Here is an 18,580-nt window from a genome sequence, read left to right as displayed (position 1 = left end):
GTCCGAATGGTTAGGCCCGCCGGGCAGGTAGCTTGCTTCCGCGGCTTCCTTCCACCCCCCTCCCTTCCCCCATTGGTAGGAGCTGCGGGTCCGGGCGGAAGTGGGGCAGGCGGGCGGGAGCGAGGCGTCGTCGTTGTATATTCATGAGGCGCGCGCAGGCCGGCATACTAATGAGGCGGGGCGCGGCGGCGGGCTGAGGAGCTGCTGGGCGGCGGCGGCGCGGCGGCGGCGGCGAAGGCGGCGGCGGGAGCCGCGTAGGTGCGGGGTCATCTGTCAGGGCGAACCTGGACATGGAGCCGCTCGGCGGGGGCCAGGGTCCCGGCCGCGGGACCCGGGACAAGAAGAAGGGCCGGAGCCCGGACGAGCTGCCTGCGGCCGGCGGCGACGGCGGCAAATCCAAGAAATTTGTGAGTGTCCCTCCCACCCGGTTTCCTCCGCCTGGCCCCGTAACCGCCCTCCGGTCCACAGAGACGGTGAATGCCCGTCTCTAGGGAGCCGCCCCCGCGCCTCTCTCGGTTTGCTGGGTCCCGGGCTCCACAGTCCGACGTCCTACCTCTCCAGGACCTCGGGAAACCCCGGAGTCCTACCCGGCTCTCGCCCCGGCAGCCTCGGGGCTTTCTTCATACCCCCCCCCCCCCCCACGCCGTCCCTCCCCGCCCGCAAGCTCTGCCCTCCGCCCCCATAGCCCGGCGGGTCTCAGCCCCATCGCTTCCTTCTCAGCCCCACTTCCTTTCTTCTTCTCTGTTACCCGCACACGCCCTCTCTGTCCTTTTCTGGGTCCATTTTCCCTCTTACTCCTACTGCCCCCCCCCCTTTTTTTGGTATCCTCTTATTTGCTTCGTCTAAAGGTCACTTCCTTCTCGAGATTGATCCCTTTCACCTGCTAACTTTCCTCGCTCCTAGCCCCAGCTCTGGGCCCTTAGCCCGGTGTCACCTAATAATCCTTCCCCTCTGGAATGTTACCTGACTTGGGCCCTCCCTTCCCTCCTCCCTTGCATGTTTGTCCTTGTGATGGCAGGAATGGGTTCCTGCCCAGGTCCTATGGTCTTTGGGCATGACGCTGATTTCCTTCCCGGTATTTCTCCATCCAGAGAACCTGTCTCTTTGCCCTGTTGCTTATCACTTTTCAGGGGGTTAGAACTTCTCATGATGATGATGCCCCTCTTGACCTAGGATGGTGATTTAAACCTCCCCGTGGGGAAGAAGTTAGGCTGCAAGTGCAAGAAGTTTCTGAGTAATTGAATTGCTTTTTATATGTTTCCCATGATAACCATCTCAGCTCGTCTGCCACCTCCTGTGTGACAGGCTAGTGACATTCCTTTTCTGACCTGTAGAAGAGTATAGCTTTCCTCAGGTGCCAGTGACTTCCAATCCAAGTCTGAAGGAATACTGATATTCATGTGACACTATCATATTTCATTACCTTTGCCTTCAATAAATCTTTTTTACTCCTTTCTCCAGGGAGCTGTTTGCTTTTTACTGTAAAAGCTTTGAAAGCTATGGGGCACTATCCAAGAGAGGGAGTCTTGGATCTTAGTAATCATTTGCTAGTTGTAAATGTAGTTCTTTAGTCTTGTCTTCCAGGTAATTAGGCCCCCACCCCAGTATCTCTTTGTACTAACCAACTGGATTCTGACTCTTTGCTCTTTCTCTTTTCTCTTATCCCCAACCTTCAGTATTCTGACCCAGCTCCACAACTTTGGGAAGAAAACTGATAAAATGATGGAAACAGGAAGAAAATGTTGCTTTGGGACCTAGCGGATTGAGATGTGGAGAGTACTAAGCAGAATTAAAATAGTGACTCATCTCTTCCTACCTATTTCTAGCAAGGCAGGTGCTTCTGGACTGTCCTTTCCAGTGACTTATGGGCTGTCAGCAACTGCCTGTTTTTCATCTGGTGAACATCTTTTTTTTTCCAGAAATGTTGGGTTAATGGTAGTGATGGCCCACCCCCTGTGGTGATTAAAGGAACATTTCCTTATGTTTCTTTAGGATAGGAATTGACACTCAGAGAGCTTTCCTTTTAAGACTTAAGTTCTAGGGTGTGTATTGCTTTTTTATTTCTGTATATATATCTGTTATTTTTGTTTTGCTGTTGTTTCCATGGGTACTGTTTGACCTTCCTCACCCGAGTTCCAGTTATTCCTGCTGATATATAGTGAACTCTGTGACTTTTGTAAATGTTTTTCAAGTTCTTAAATAGAATTTTATTTGTGCTGTTTTATCTAACACTTGTGTGTTTCACAAGTGAAATTGGGGCAATCGAAGTGCATGGTGCTGAAAGTTGAGATACCGGAGGAAACTTCACCTGTATTTTGGAATGTCCAGGGAGTCTTGTATATGCTGAGTGGATTTGGCTCAGTTTTTGGTATTTGCTTTACAGAGGGTGGAGCTGAACCAAGTTCTCTTTTTCTTTCTGAGGTGTTGGTTTTAACTCTTAGCCTACTGAACTGTTAAAAAAAAAAAAAAAGAATACGGAGCACAGGTAGTGAGAATTGCATTCAGAGCTAGGGGATTGGAAAGTTTCCAGAAAAGTAGTGCTGCTTAACCCCTTTCTTGCCAACTGTAATTCACCTCAAGGCATCGGAATTTTCTCTTTCTCATTGTTCTTTTTATGAGAAGTCTGTGGCAATGAGAGACTAGAAGGAGCATTGCAATCCACTTCTCTTTGTGTCTGTATGTATATGTGGGTGGGTGGAGGGGGAGAGATCCGCTGGTGTGCTTTTGTTACCCTTGGCTTAGTTTTTTGAACTATAGGCTACAAGCAAACTCAAAGCTGTTTTGCCTATTCCACCTTTGCTAGAGTGTGTGTCCTCTGGAATTCCATTAAGGATGTACTTTATAAAGCTGCACTGGTTTGGACCTTGTGTGCCTGAAGGTTATTTGTTTGCTTCTGAGGAGTTTCTTACCGCTTCATCTGCTCCGTACCTTTCCAAGCTTATGCAGGTTCTAAGTATAGATCAACTGAATGGAACACAGAGCTCGCATATTGCCGAAGATACACTCTTAACTCTCTGATGCATCTTGGGTGGAAAGCCCATGGAGTCGAAGTTGAAACAGTGGTTGGGAATCACCTTTGAAAACATTTGGTGGTTAGAGATGCTGATGTGTGTGGCTCAAGCCAGGCTGCCTGGCATTCCCCCTTGATTTTTCAGGAGTCTTTCTCCTCCTGGGCCATAAGCATATCCCTTCTCCAGCATTGTTGCACTTCTTTCACCGGTCCTTAGGGTGAAAGAAAATAAAAAATTTTAAACGAACAGAATGTATTCTGATTTTTCAGCAGTGATGAATGTAGGTATCAAATAGGCTGCTGGCTGAAATATGTGTAAAGGTAGCAATTACAACCAGGGTGTTAGGAGGCTGCAGGGTATTCCTGTGATTTATAAACTACACATGCCTTATAGTCCAGAAGTGGATGCATTCTAAGAAAGAATATTGCTTCCTGATTCAGTTAGGGGCATAATTTTGTAAAACATGAGTTTTAGCTTGGGATTAGAGAGAATAGAAGATACATAATTTTTAAAATCTTGTTTAATTTTGGATTTGTATATTGAATTTTCACCAAGTGGTAGTATTTTCATGCCCTTCTAAAAGCATAGTGATAGTGAAAATATAAATGTTTGGTTGTAGACCCCTGTCCATCCAAAAAGAGCAGCCAAAGGTAAAGGATGTCAGGCAGAATTTTAAACAGATACTAGGGAAGGTAAAGAATATGAAAGAAGTGGAGTTGTTTATGCAGTTGTCTGCTTCTCTCCTCTTAAAGAAGACAATAACTTTAATTCAGAAGGTTCCAGAAAACCCAAGAGTATACAGAGAACTTTATACAAGTCATGTGGTGTTTTTTGGGAAGGTGATAAGCACAGGGATTACTTAGTTTAGAAAGAGAGAGGGGAGCCTACAGGAATGTTTTTGAGGTTTGTGATGACAGAATGATACTGTAAAAATTGCTGCCCTTTTTCCTGCCTTGTCTTTAAAGAGGTAGCACAAGGATCCACTTGATCATGTTACATTTACTTGTCTCAAAGGAAATCCTCCCTCGCAAGAGGTCAAACTTAGGGAATGCCTCAGAATTAAAATCTCTGCCCTGGGAGAGTTGATAAACATTGGAATACTTTTATTTTAAAAAAACCTGAAAATTTTATGACTTGTGAATTATGTTTATTATAAAACCTGAGAAAATACTGATAAGTGAGAAGTGGTTTAAGTTTGTTGCTGGGCATATGGGTCAGAATTAGACTAGTTTTATTTCCTGTGTGATAGACCAACCTTTTGCTATCCCATGGGGCCCTCTGTATTTTATAAATGGATTGCCAAGTTATTCCTGGAGAGTGTTATATTTTCGGTGAAATATAATGGAAGTTTAAAAGATAAGGTTATACCACATATGATTTAGAAGAACAAGTTAAAATCATGTTTATTAACAAGAGATAGTAGGTATTATAAAGAAAAAAAAAAGGTTTGTATATGCAGATGGTGTTTTCTCCCATTTTGTGTCTCAGTTGAAGTCATTCTTGACTACAGAAAGCATTTCTATTTGAAACAAGCCATGTATTATTTACCTGTTCTTCTTCATTATAGTTGAGCCTCCTCTTCCCACTCACTCTTGTTTGAAAGCAGTAGGAAAAAAATTCACCTCTTACTAATGAGCAAAGCAACATTTGGTGTTTGCCCCTACTTAGGGTTAGGTGAGACAAAGCCAACAGTCTCCCCTTGCCCAGCTACTATCATCCCCTCTGTCTTTGTTTTTATTCCCTCTCCGCTTCTCTGAGGGCTGGTCCCAGTCCCATCGGCAGCTAGGTGTTTGAGGAATCAGGAATGGTAAAATCTGTTGATACTAAAAGTTCTTAAAACTTCAAAGCTAAGATTGAAAAATAAAGAATGTTTAAACACTGGGAATGTATTTTGCCTTCTTTTCCACCTCTCTCTTTTTTTTTTTTTTAAAGATTTTATTTATTTATTTGAGAGAGAGAATGAGACAGAGAGAGAGATCACGAGATGGGGGAGGGTCAGAGGGAGAAGCAGACTCCCTGCCGAGCAGGGAGCCCGATGCGGGACTCGATCCAGGGACTCCAGGATCATGACCTGAGCCGAAGGCAGTCGCTTAACCAACTGAGCCACCCAGGCGCCCCTTTCCACCTCTCTTTTACTCTTTCTTTTGGCAAACATTTTATTAGAGGAATCCTTTTTAATAAAGTAAAAGAATTACTGAGGGAAAAGAGAAGTATTAGGACCAATATTTTTATGAATTTTACCACAGATTACAGGATAACTGGGTGTATCATTGGTCTTTCAGCTTTGAGATTCTTCCATTCATTATTAAAGCTTGCTGTGAATGGTAGCCTTAAAATTTTAGTGTTGGAAGGGACTTTAAATGCCATGAAGCCCAAACACCCACTCAGTGCAGCAGTCTCTTCTTATATTTAGAGGTTGGAAACATCAGGGGGCTATGGGGTGGATATTGGATAAATGAATGGAGGAGGAGAAGCAGAAATTTTGGATTCTAGGTTTCCTTTAGTAAATTTCAGGATCTTGGAATAGATAGAGTAGTAGAAAGAGATTATATAAGAGGAACAGATACACTAGAAGCTATGTTATTGAGAGGGAAAAGATTGAAGAAACTGGCTCTGTGTTGCTTGGCTCACTGACAATCACGGAGTTTTGGTTTGTCCTATAAATATTTGCTTAAGTTTCTTTCCTCCAAGAAAGGGGATGGAACAGATAAGGGGAGACAAAAGGAAGTAAGTATAACGGAACTAAATTAAGAGAAACATGGCATTCTTATGTGGAAGTGTTGTTTTTGTTGTTTTTCTGTGTTTTTTTTTTTTTGAGAGCTATCACCAGTGTGTGGGGTGGGGGGGGGGGGAGGACAGAGGAAGAGGGAGAGAGAGAACCTCAAGCAGGCTCCACGACCAGCATGGAGCCCAATGCAGTGCTTGATTTTATGACCCTGAGATCATGACCTGAACCAAAATCAGGAGTTGGACACTGCCGACTGAGACACCCAGGTGCCTCTGTGGAAGTGTTCTTATATGAAAGATAGGAGATTCCATCCGTGGTGGTGGTTATAAATGGTCCTTAGGTGGTAGTGACTTTGGCATTTTGTTAAGGTAGCAGATAGAGGGGAGTTTTTGGTGTCCTGGATTATTTTTCTGGACTTCTTTTTTAATTAACATATAATGTATTATTTGTTTCAGGGGTACAGGTTTGTGATATTTCAGTCTTTACACAATACACAGCACTCACCACAACACTTTTTTTTTTTTAAAGGAATTTCTATTAAGCCATGCAAGGCCTGGATGAATTCTAATTTTTTTAAGAGATTTTATTTATTTAAGATAGAGTGAGAGCGAGAGAGAGCGGCCCAAGTGGCGGGGAGGGCAGAGAGAGAGAGGAAGAAGCAGGCTCGCCGCTGAGCAGGGAGCCTGATGCGGGGCTCGATCCCAGGACTCTGAGATCATGAGCTGAGTCAAAGGCAGACGTTTAACCTACTGAGCCACCCAGGCGCCCCTCTAGATTTCTGATAGTGTGATTTATTCCCTATTTTAGAAATACTGCTGGGTGAAAACATAGAATTTGCATTTTCTTTTAAGATTTAACATACTTTAAGGATCCAACATCGGATGATTTATAAACTGTCTTTGATCCTGAAGGTCATAGAAAACCAAGAAGTATACCTTAGTATTGGCCTTAAATCTCAGATAAAGCTGCCTTTTTTTTCCCTGGTAGGGCTCTGTTTAACTTTCTAAAAAACTGCCAAACTGTTTTCCAGAGTGACTGTACCATTTTATTATCACAGGCAATATATGAGTTCCAGTTCCTTGCTAACTCTTACTATGATGAGCCTTAAGTTTTAGCCATTCTAGTGGGTGTGTAGTGGTATTTCAGTGTGGCTTTAATTTGCATTTGTGTAATGTTGAGCATCTTTTACTGTGCTTATTTGCTATCTGTATATTTTTGCTGAAATGTCTGTTCAAAATTTTTGCCCATTTAAAATTTTTTATTATAGTCTAAATGCAAGACATTTGTTGGATATGTGTTTTACAAATATTTTCTTTCTCCCGTGATTTGCCTTTTCATTTTCCTTTAACACTGTGGTATGAAGAACAAAAGTGTTTAATTCTGAAGTCCAGGGGCACCTGGGTGGCTCAGTCGTTAAGCATCTGCCTTTGGCTCAGGTCATGGTCTCAGGATCCTGGGATCGAGCCCCACATTGGGCTCCTTGCTGGGCGGGAGGCCTTCTTCTCCCTCTCCCACTCCCCCTGCTTGTGTTCCTGCTCTATTTCTCTGTCAAATAAATAAAATCGTTAAAAATTTTTTTTTGAAGTTCAGTTTTTTAAACTTTTTGCTTTTTGTGTCATATTTCAAAAATCTGTGCTAAAATCACAGCCCCTAAGATTTTCTCCTTCTGTTTTCTTCTACAAGTTTTATAGATGAAGCTCTTAAGTTCTCCACTTTTCTGCTGTGGATATGTTGTTATATTCCACTTATGTTCCTTGGGGCATAAATTTTCACCTGTAGGCAGACAACATTTCTGATACTCGGGATTGGGGGACCTTTGAGATTCAATTTATCCTGGTGGCATTTTCATCTTAATATGTGGTGTTAGAAACCTTTTGTCTCATACTCTGTGTGCTACTGTATAATGCCAGTCTTCCTGTCTATAAATATTAATGTATATTCAGCCTCTTGTTAGATAGGAAGATGAATTCATCCCAGACTGGAAGGACAGGGAGTAGTCATAACAGCAGTAGCAGTAGTAAGAGCATTTGTTTGTTGCATACTTATTACAGCCCTAGGACTGTGCTAAAGAGCTTTAGATTCATTATCTCATTAATCTGTACCTCAGTCTTATAAAATAGGTACTATTGTTATTCCCGTTTTATAGGTAATTGAACTGAGACTCAGTGAGACCAAGCAACTTGCTTTAGCTTGTAGAACTGGGATTCAAACTGAGATCTAGCTGATTTAAAAAAAAAAAAAACATCTTATTCACTACATTCTACTGACATTTTACAGGTGTCCAGTTTTTGCACCTGGAGTATAAAAGTATTCACTGCTAGGAATTTCATAGAAAATTTTGATGTCATCTCTTTAGTTATTTGATGACTGTAGTCGATTAAAACTGGGCTCTCCTCCAGTTCATTTGGTGGGAAAGAAGTATTGGGTCTAGATGGACAAAGTGCAGTGGTTAAATGGCTAACTGCTTTTTGCATTTAATAATGTAGACTTTGAAGTCATTACAAGAATTATAATTAAACCTTTCTTAAGCATGAAGAGGTAGCTGTTTCAGTGCATCAGAACCAATTTTTCCTCTGGCTTATGAGTTATTAAGAAGTTGCCAATTACTATTTTTAAAAATGCAGCCTTATCTTCTTTGTAAGTGAAACACCTCTAACAGCATCACCTGTCAGTTGTTGTAGTTGTTTAAATTGATGAGAGCAGCAAGCAGTGGTGACAAATGGGAAGGAGGAAGCTGTTGTTAGACCACCTCTAATAGTTATCTTTTCTGTATTTTAGAATTGGCATACGATATCTTTAAAAATCTTCTTTGTGGCCCTGAAACTTGACTCTAAGGATTGTGAATGGTTAATAACTCCAGGGTCTCTTCTGAGTCTGGGGCCTACTGATGTTTGTTCTTTAGACCTGGCAGTTATTTGCCTGTGGTTAATAATTAAGACATCGCCAAAGAGATCCAGGTACCCAGCAACTAGGATTTTCTTTATGACTAGTGGCAAAGAGTAGAGAATAGAGTTTCTCTTGTTTGCCTGAGTCCACATGGATCTATCCTAGATCCAAAAGGCTAAAGATCAAGAAGTCATGTTGTTGTTCTATCACATGTCCTGTTCAGCCCTTGCTTTTTATGTCATCTCAGTCATGTCAATAGGAGAATGGGTAGGAAAAGCTCAGAGGCTATGAACACAGAGTTTAAAAGCTGTAGAATTTCAGAGAAGTGAAGGAATTAAGTGGGAAGAGTACTGGACTGTGAGTCAGAAGAACTAGGTTTCAGAATCTTAGAAAGCTGGAAGTGAAAAGGATGCTAAAAATTATTTCATTCAAATCCTTTATTTTATACATTTAGAAATGCGGGCCTAGGAAAGTGGTCTGTCCACATTTATAGCTAGACCTAGGACTAGAACCCTTATCTTCCATTCCCACTGAAGTATTATTTCCAAATATTGCTGTTTAGTTGGACTTTGCTACTGATTAGCCATTTGAACTCTGGGCAAATCATTGCGCTTTTCTTGGTCTTTTCTTGTAATATTAGAGATTCAGCATGAACTATTTCAAAGGTCTGTCCTTATGTCCAAAATTCTATAAGTGATCAGGATATAACTGTGGACAGTTAATAGTTAATTTCATAGAAGATGGGGGATATGTCAGGCCTTGGAGGGAAATAGAAGGGTTGGTAGAGAAGAAGGGAAGGGATTTCATGGTGTAGGGAGCAGTGTGAACAGAGGATCAGAGACACAAATGTATGGCTGTGATAAAGAAAATGGCCCAGTTATAGCAGTCAAGAGGATTTATATGGGAGATCAATCATTTAAGAAAGATGAAGCCACTTCATAGGGATTATTTTATTCCTGTTAAGGGCTTTTGGGTTCTCTATCTGTAGAAACTTGCAGACAGCAGGACTGAAAATTAGTGTTTTGTAGCATGTCATGATGCATGTTGGTGCAATTTTTGGCCATGCGAATGTGTGATGGTGACAGTAAATCAGCATATCCAAGAACAGAATAGATAAAGTGTTAACGTATCAGCAAATCATTTCTGCTACCTAGATGGAGTTTAGATAGTTGTTTGTTTGATTTATAGTCCTTATCAATTTTAACACACCCATCTTTTCAGACTTTGAGCGATAAATCTAGATTTTAAAAATACGACTCTCGGCTGGATCTCAAAGCTGTATAGCCAAATTGTGAGCTCAGTGGGAAATCCCATTGTGGGGATAATCAGAACTTCTCTTTGGGCCGTGTTATTTCTTCTTAAAAGTTTCCTATAGTGCAGTATAGGTTTCGATTTGTCCGCTTATTTGGGTTTTTTGTTGTTGTTGTTTTTTAAAGGTTTTATTTATTTGACAGAGAGAGACACAGTGAGAGAGGGAGCACAAGCAGGGGGAGTGGGAGAGGGAGAAGCAGGCTTCCCGCGGAGCAGGGAGCCCGATGGGGGTTCGATCCCAGGACCCCGAGATCATGACCTGAGCCAAAGGCAGACGCTTAACGACTGAGCCACTTGGGAGCCCCTTGCCCACTTATTTGAAGTGTTCTTTAATCTTTTGTGAATGGAAAAAAAAACCCATATATATTATATATAATATATATAGAGAGGGAGGGAGATAACTTTTTTGGGGGATCTTATTTCCCATCTTGCTTGTGAGGTGCCTAAGCCCATTGGTGGTGTTTTGCTCACATTATCAATATCCTCTTATGTATTTTAGTTTTAATGTTAGTTTTGGGAATCTTGAGATGATTTTCAAGGTTCTCCATTTCTATGGTCTAATGTAGGAGATTGGCAGTTTAAAAACATTAGTCCTCTCTCACCAAGGTAACTGAGGCAGAGAGAACCACTAATGTTAACTATATCTGATCAGAAGAACCCTGTTGAGAAAAGTTTATTGTTATTCTTTAGTATCTTCTAGTTTTGTGTTTTATGAAAGAACATGTCTTCAGGATTAAAAATCTCTGTGTTATTTTACATAGTTCAGGGCTGCCAACTTTTATCATTACGAATGAGAGCAGTATTTGACCCAGGGCTGTAGGGATTGTTGGCATACATTTAAAGTGAATAATTGGTAAGTCCCCATATTATTTTAATCTATTAGTATTATAGTATTTCAGGGTTATAGAAAGGTTTTCATAGAATACTAAATAAAGAAGACAAGGATGAGTCTCCAAGTCCTCAGGATATGTCTAGGTCTCCACAGAAAGTGCTAGTGACCTTTTTTTTCCCCCTTAAACTCTTAGACTCCTACCCATAGCTATTCTTCAATTTCTTCATTTGGTCATAGAAGCAAAATAGAGTGAGACTGTTCTAAAATTATTACATCATGTTTGCATGTATGGGACCTACAGAGATATTTTTAGTTTTGTTAGTTTTCGTGAAAGATGTGTATTAGGCTCCCCAGGCATAAAGGTTTCTAGTGATTTGATTCTTGTATTTTAGAAAGATGGGAGTTGGCCTTAGTTGGCAGCTCTTTGCATCCACCAGGGCTTGTTCGTTACTTACTTCTAGGCCCATGGGTGACGTCTGTTTCCTGTGATTGAAACCACAAGAAGAAGTGGTGAGAAGCCACTGTAGGATATGTACTATCAGGCAAGCAGCAGGCATTGGGCTACCCTCAAAAAGAGCAGTAGTAATTAAGCACAGTCTTTGGGCCTCTCAGGAGACCCTAGAAATGACCTGATCCAGTCTCCTCATCTTAAAATGAGGAGGCCACTGAGGCCTGGAGGTACTCATTTGCTCAAGATCATGTAATTAGGTGAGCTAGCTTTTTTAGACTATTCATTATTCTCTCTCTCTCTTTTTTAAATATTTTATTTATTTATTTATTTGAGATAGAAAGAGTGAGAGAGAGAGTGCACAAGCAGGTGGCAGAAGGAGAGGGAGAAGCAGACTCCCTGAAGAGCAAGGAGCCCTATGCTGGGCTCGATCCCAGGACCCTGAGGTCATGACCTGAGCCAAAGGTGGCCGCTTAACTGACTGAGCCACCCAGGCGCCCCTCATTATTCTTTCTCACATTGCTTTGTCACCCCTAATTTTTCTAACTGTGCCCTGCCAGAGTGTTTCCTTAAGCAAGAGTACTACTGGAGAAGAGTAAATACTAGTGGACATTTGGAATATGGGAATTGGATAATGTTGCTTTGCTTTTAGGTGCTGTGCTATGATTTTTTAAATGCTCTTTAAAATATATATATACACACACACACACACACACACATATTTTAAAAATAACAGCATCTAAACCCCAAATTTCTACTTTTCATTTTTTATTTCACTTAGTGTTTGAATATTTTAGTTACTATGTCTATGCACAGACGTGTTTATAAAGTTGCAGTCATAGCTTACACAAGTTTTCTGCTTTAACACAATGTATCAAAAATTTTTCTAGGGGCGCCTGGGTGGCTCAGATTTAGGGTCCTGGGATCGAGCCCCACATTGGGCTCCTGGCTCAGCGAGGAGCCTGCTTCTCCCTCTCCCTCTGCCTCTCTCCCTGCTCATGCTTTCTCTCTCTCTCTCTCTCTCTGTATCTCTGTGTCTCAAATGAATACATCTTTAAAAAAAATTTTTTTTCTAGCTTTCTAATCTTTGAAAAGTGCTACTTTTGTTTGAAATGGAAATGGTTTTTATTATAAAAGTGAAACACCTATTTATAAGAAAATATAGATGTGTATAAAAATAAAACATCCCTGGGGCGCCTGGGTGGCTCAGTTGTTAAGCATCTGCCTTCGGCTCAGGTCATGGTCCCAGGGTCCTGGGATCGAGCCTCCGCATCGGGCTCCCTGCTCTGCGGGAAGCCTGCTTCTCCCTCTCCCACTCCCCCTGCTTGTGTTCCCTCTCTCACTATGTCTCTATCTGTCAAATAAATAAATAAAATCTTTTAAAAAATAAATAAAACATCCCTTAACCTTGTTTTCCATTTATCACATTTATTTTTACATTTACATTTTGTAACATAAGGACTTTGGCCTGAAATTGTATGTTTGTATTAGAACATACTTCTAGCAATTGTAGTATGGAACTGTCAGAAGTACTGTATTTTAATTCTTGCTTGTATTTCTGGTGATAGACGAGTAATAATATTTCACCTCATGCTCTCCTGCCCCTCTCCCCTGCAAGATTTTCTCAAAATCAGATCTTATTCTAGATTTGAAGGGGCCCAGAAAATGTTTATTGTGGTTTCATAAGATCAAGTCTGTGTAATATAATTTTTGGATCAGTTAAGGTATTATCAGTAGGCTGTCATTATTTCTGGGTATTTAGAAATGATGTACAGATAGGAAAAAGGTGTAACCATCATTTGGAAATGAAGGGTTTGAGAATGGGATTTAAAACAAGGTGGCCTCATACTTGGTCCCTGTATGTAGAAGTAATACCAGCTGCAGGAACTTCCTGTCAGCCAGGCCTTGGGTGTGTCATACATGTGCTCACCCTTGAGGAAGAGTAGATGTCCTGCTACTCACATCACAGCATGGGAGGAGAAAACAGTTGCTACGGAGATTGGGAAACAGCATTCCTGAGTCACTGACTGTTTCCAAATGAATGGACAACACCCCTTTTTAAAGGAGCAATTACAATCTAAGCTCAGGCTGTAAAGAGAGAGGCCCACTAAGAAAGTGAAGAACAAGTATCAGTATTTGGAACTGGAGAAATGTGTTGAAATTTTGGAAAAATAGGTTAACATTATGTATTGTTTTCTACACAGCCCCCCCCATCTGAAAGTAGGGGGTTCCTATGAAATCTTTCATAAGCCAAAATGACATAAAGCAAAGAAGCACTTACCATTAATTTATATGAAAAATTTTCAAGCATTCCTAAAAATAACCTCTTAGGCTTTTCTGGTAACTTAGGCCACATCTTGCTAACGGAGGCACAAAATAAATGGAGATAAAACACGGATGCTTACAGACACACTTCAAAGCTACAGTGGCCCGATGCTGAGTGTAGCCCTGCTCGGGTTGTGTGCTGCCTCTCTCATAATGGCTCGCTGCAAAACAAATGCTGGATGCTATTTTCTCTTTTCACCTTTTTTTTTTTTTTTTGGTAAAAGTGAAAATCTTTTATGTTTCAGTTAGCAAAAACAGGTACTAATACAGGTCTTCCAAAAAAGCAAAGTGGCCTAACATGAACTGTTGAAAAGTGGGGGATACCTCTATGTGTGTTCAAAAGTTTTATCAGAACCTTTGGATGTTTGAAAGGGAGGAGGTTTTGCTTACTGATCTCTCGCCAGATGACAGAATATATGTGCACTTCCTTCCTGTCAGCAAAAGAGATGGTCATGTCTGCCACACCTTGTGACACTTGATAGGAAACTAGGACTTCAGAATCTGAGCACTTTCTCTGTTGGCAGCTTATTGTCCCAGCCCGTGAGTGGTTCATAGGGCAAGGGGCTGGCAGTTAGTTTGGATGGACTTGTAGGAGGAATGCAATGTTCCCAGCCTGGTTTCCACCTGCTGTGCTGAGCTAGAATAGTGAAACCTGAGTGGACTTCCCTTTTCTCTAGGCTATCAGCTATCTGGGATGCAGGCTGTGCCAGTCCTGGGCTTTAAAATGAGCTAAGCGGTAGGCAAAATGTTACCTTCTTCTTTTCCCCAAGAGGCTTGCCTTCTTGAACTAACAGAGGACTATTAGAATGTATTTTGGACCTGTCAGAGGATTGAATCCTAATGTTAAGACAGGTTTTCCTTCATTTTAATCACAGCTGGGAAATGTGGTTTATTTGAAAGCAGACTCTCACCAACTGATTTAGACAGTTGTGTGGATATTGAGTTTGTTGCTTTGCATTTGTAAGTAAATTGCTTCAAATTTATAACTAAATTACTGAAACAGGTAATGATTATTTACCTAACGCTCCTTGTAGGACATTTCTTTTTTTTTTTTTTTTTAATATTTTATTTATTTGAGAGAGAGAGAGCACAAGAGGGGGGTGCGGGAGAGGGAGAAGCAGACTCCCTGCTGAGCAGGGAGCCCGATGCGGGACTCGATCCCGGGACTCCAGGATCATGACCTGAGCCGAAGGCAGCGCTTAACCAACTGAGCCACCTAGGCGCCCGTAGGACATTTCTAACTCATACTTGACAAACGTCACTGCCTGGAATCCTTCAGGGCATCCTGGGCAGTATCAGTAAAAAGATACTGGCTCTGGAAGGCAGTGGTAGGTTGAAAGAACCGTCTTAATTAGGGTTTTTTTTTTTTTTTAAGATTGATTGATTTGACAGAGAGAGAGAGAAAGCACAAGCAGGGGGAGCAGGAGAGGGAGCCGATGCGGGGCTTGATCCCAGGTCTCATGACCCTGAGATCATGACCTGAGCCGAAGGCAGACCTTTAACCGCCGACTGAGCCACCCAGGCGCCCCAAGAACTCTCTTAATTAGGTTTAAAAGATCTTGGACTCTCCTCTACTGTGTTCCTTTTGTTTCTTGTATGAATTCTAACAAGCTAACTGTCCAGTTCTGAGTTGAGCTGTGGAGCTACCAAGGCAGCATGAAACTTAAATGGATGAGCTGCAAATGCCTGACTCCTTTAGCAGTTTTCCCATAGTGATCATGGGGAGCATGAGTGAGCCATCTCCATTTCTGGGGACTGCTAGATAATCTTCAGGTTTCTTTCCCTTAAACCCACTTAACTTAATAATACTAAGTTAGCTTTATAGTTGATGTTTTTAAATTCCTGGTCATTTTTGTGCTTTTTTTTTTTTGTCTTCTTTTTCTCAGAGATACCCTTTTTCTTTTCTTTTTTTCCTCTTTTCTTTCTGGAAGTGGCTGCTCCTGTTCTACACAACTCTGGTTTAAGCTTCTGGCATCAGTAAGTAGTAATGTCAGAATCTAGTTTGTTTATGCAAATGGTAGATGAGATACTGACTTAACTCAGTGTCATCCTTGGGCCATTCCTTGAAAATCGAAGGGGAAGTTCTCTACATTTGAAGATATACCCTTTATTTTCTTCTCTCTAGTTGTAATTGACTTCTAAATGAGGAGTGGGAATTGAAGAAGGAAGGCTGAAAAGTGTCATAGGTTCCATCATCATATATTATTTAATTTTTACAAAGCACTTTGCAAAACAAGTACTTTCCATCCATTTTATTACTTTTCATAACAGCCTTATGAGATGATACAGTCCTAAATATAAGACTGAAACTGTGAAAGATAAAAAGAAAAGCTCAGCCTGCTCTTACTGTCTCTTAGTAGAAATGTGACAAATTTTTTGTCTGAACTGGAATGGGATTCATTGGTAATTCAAGTGCACATGATAACCTTCTGTTGCCTAAGGAACTATCCTAAGGAACTGAATGTCATTACTGTGATAGAATAAAGAGATGAATCAATGAATCATAGCCAGACCGTGCTCTCTGCTCTGTATGATTCTGAATGTCACATACCTTACCTGATCCTTCCTGGGTAGGTAGTTGAGAATTTGAAAGAAGATTGTTGTTGGCTGTCCATTTTACCTGTAGGTAGCCTGTGTCTTAGGCCTTATTGCTTTTCAAAGGAGGTGGAAGACTCCCTAGGTGACATGTGTCCCATAGTTGGATATTTTCCTCAAGGACAACTCAAAGTGTATCATGTACCAGTGAGCATCCCCTGTTCTCATATATAGGGAAAGACATGACTCTTCAAGGTATGGTCTCGTGGTTGACTGACTCTTCATATCTCATGGTTGACTGACCTGTCCATAACCATCACATTGTCACAGACTTTGACTTAAGGTATTTCCTAGGTTTGCCTAATTTGAGTAAAGGAATTAATAAATGAATACACTGTGCTTAGGATGATGCTCTTAAACACCTGTAGTGATGCTAATTTTTAAAATATTTATTAAATATTGGCCACATCAAATGAACAAGACATGGGTTCCTGCCCCCAAGCAACTTACACAGAAGTAGTTACAATAAACAGTCTGATAAAAAATATTGAAGTTCTTTAGTTCTTTTTGCAAAATGACTGACAATGGCTAAATGTGTAGTTGATAGATGAGGAATAGCTTTTTCCTTTTGTTGTTGGAGCATAGTGTCAACTAGTCCACTCTTCAGGTGTGTATTTTAAAAGTCTTTCTGTAGTAATAACAGCGCAGTTACTTTACAGAATGATCTCTTACCACTCCACTTTATGATCTCATAGTTCTCAGTAGGTATGTGTGTCTGCTTTTGCTTTGTTTTTAATAAATAAGGGAACCGAAGCATGAAGAATTAAAATGATTTGCTCAAAATCATACTTGTAGTTTTTTAGGATGCCATAAATAAATAAACCAGGACTTATAGTCTTTTTCCTTCAGCCAAAGTTCTAGATAAATTGTAGATTTTGTCAGTTTGTTTAACGTATTAGTTTCCTACTGCTGCATAAGAAACTCAACAGTTTAGAACAAAACTCACTTATTAGTTCATAGTTCCATTAGTCAGAAGTCCAGCATGGGTAGTGTGGCTGCATTCTCAGAGTTACCAGAGGGCTGAAATCAAGGTGTGTCAGCTGGGCCAGATCTGATCTGGAGTCACTCAGGGAAAATCTGCTTCCAAGCTCATTCAGTGTTGGCCGAGTTCAGTTCCTTGCGGTTGTAGAGCTGAGGTCCCTGTTTCTTTGCTGGCTCTCAGCAACTAGACGCTGCCTACCGTCCTTGCTATTTGGCCCCCTTCATGCTCAAGCCAGAAATGACCTGTTGAGTCCTTGTGTCTCTAACATCTCACCTCAGATTTAAAGGGCATGTGTGATTGGGTCAGGCCTGTGCAGATTATTTCCCTTTCTTAAAAGTCAGTAATGCCGAATAATAGAACCTAATCACAGGAGTGGTATCCTATCGTACAATCCTGGTAATTATACAGGGTTCATATGTCAGGCTAGGAATCTCAGGGGACATCTTAGAATTTTATCTACCACTCTAAACATGTCCTTACACTAGATTAGACAGCCCTTGAGCTAGGGTGGACGTCAGAGAGGGAGAGGTATGAGTTGACTATCCTGAGGCAGTTAGTGAATTGCTTTGTGATTATAGGTGTTTTAAGAAAACCTGTAGTTCCCAGGGAGCCTGGGCCTCTTAGAATCTTCACACAGTGGGCCACAGGGCATTCAGCTGTGGTGTGCTGGTGGTAGTCATTTAGCCAAGAGCTCAAATATGTCTGGTATTAGCCTGAACAAAAATTTTTTTTAAAGGTGGTAGAGGAAGAGTAGTGGAGGAATGGGCAAAAGAAATGGGTGAAGGTGGGGCGCCTGGGTGGCTCAGTTGGTTAAGCGACTGCCTTCGACTCAGGTCATGATCCTGGAGTCCCTGGATCCAGTCCCGCATCGGGCTCTCTGCTCGGCAGGGAGCCTGCTTCTCCCTCTGACCCTCCCCCCTCTCATGTGCTCTCTCTCTCTCTCTCTCTCATTCTGTCTCAAATAAATAAATAAAATCTTTAAAAAAAAATGGGTGAAGGAGATTATAAATTTGTAGTTATAAAATAAGTCATGGGGATAAAAAGTACAGCATAGGGAATATAGTCAGTAATACCTTGGTGAGCATTTCATAATTGTTGAGTCACTGTGTTGTACACCTGAAACACTGTATATCAACTATACTTCATTTACAGTTTTTTTAAAAATTAAATAAGTTAGCCTGAACAAAATATTTAGAAAGTACTGAGATACAGGCTTGCAGTTGGAGGTTTATATTATCCGTGTATGAACCACATGGTTCATAGGATTATCATCCATGATTAACTGTTCTTGTGAAGCACAGTGGTAGGAATTGGAAACACTTTTTGCTATGTAATGTACTCTGTTCAAAGTAAAGTTTAATCATATTCTCTTATTAGATCCCTGCCAACCTCTCTGCTGCTAAGGATACTACCTAATTACTTTTTGTTTGGCTACATGAACATCTTGTGCCAAGAGACCATC

The 18,580-nt window shown here is 41.2% G+C and overlaps 1 protein-coding gene across 2 annotated transcripts in view; it reads left to right on the top strand.

Annotated features, from left to right (window-relative positions):
• The first annotated feature begins 149 nt into the window (after window positions 1-149).
• The window catches only part of DIAPH1 (diaphanous related formin 1), a 93,725-nt gene continuing 75,294 nt past the window's right edge, over window positions 150-18,580 (top strand). For both annotated transcript variants that reach the window (XM_045894082.3, XM_054511811.2), the window contains exon 1: window positions 150-407. In XM_045894082.3, the coding sequence (XP_045750038.1) occupies window positions 291-407 (117 nt within the window). In that variant the 5' untranslated portion in view covers window positions 150-290. The remainder of the gene's footprint in view (window positions 408-18,580) is intronic.

Source organism: Mirounga angustirostris, unplaced genomic scaffold (genome assembly GCF_029215605.1).
Source record: "Mirounga angustirostris isolate CCGP_5_RB_7025 unplaced genomic scaffold, mMirAng1.0.hap1 SCAF_7, whole genome shotgun sequence".
NCBI lineage: Eukaryota > Metazoa > Chordata > Mammalia > Carnivora > Phocidae > Mirounga > Mirounga angustirostris.
Note: the sequence above shows the minus strand (reverse complement) of the source record. Positions and strands in the feature narration are given on the sequence as shown.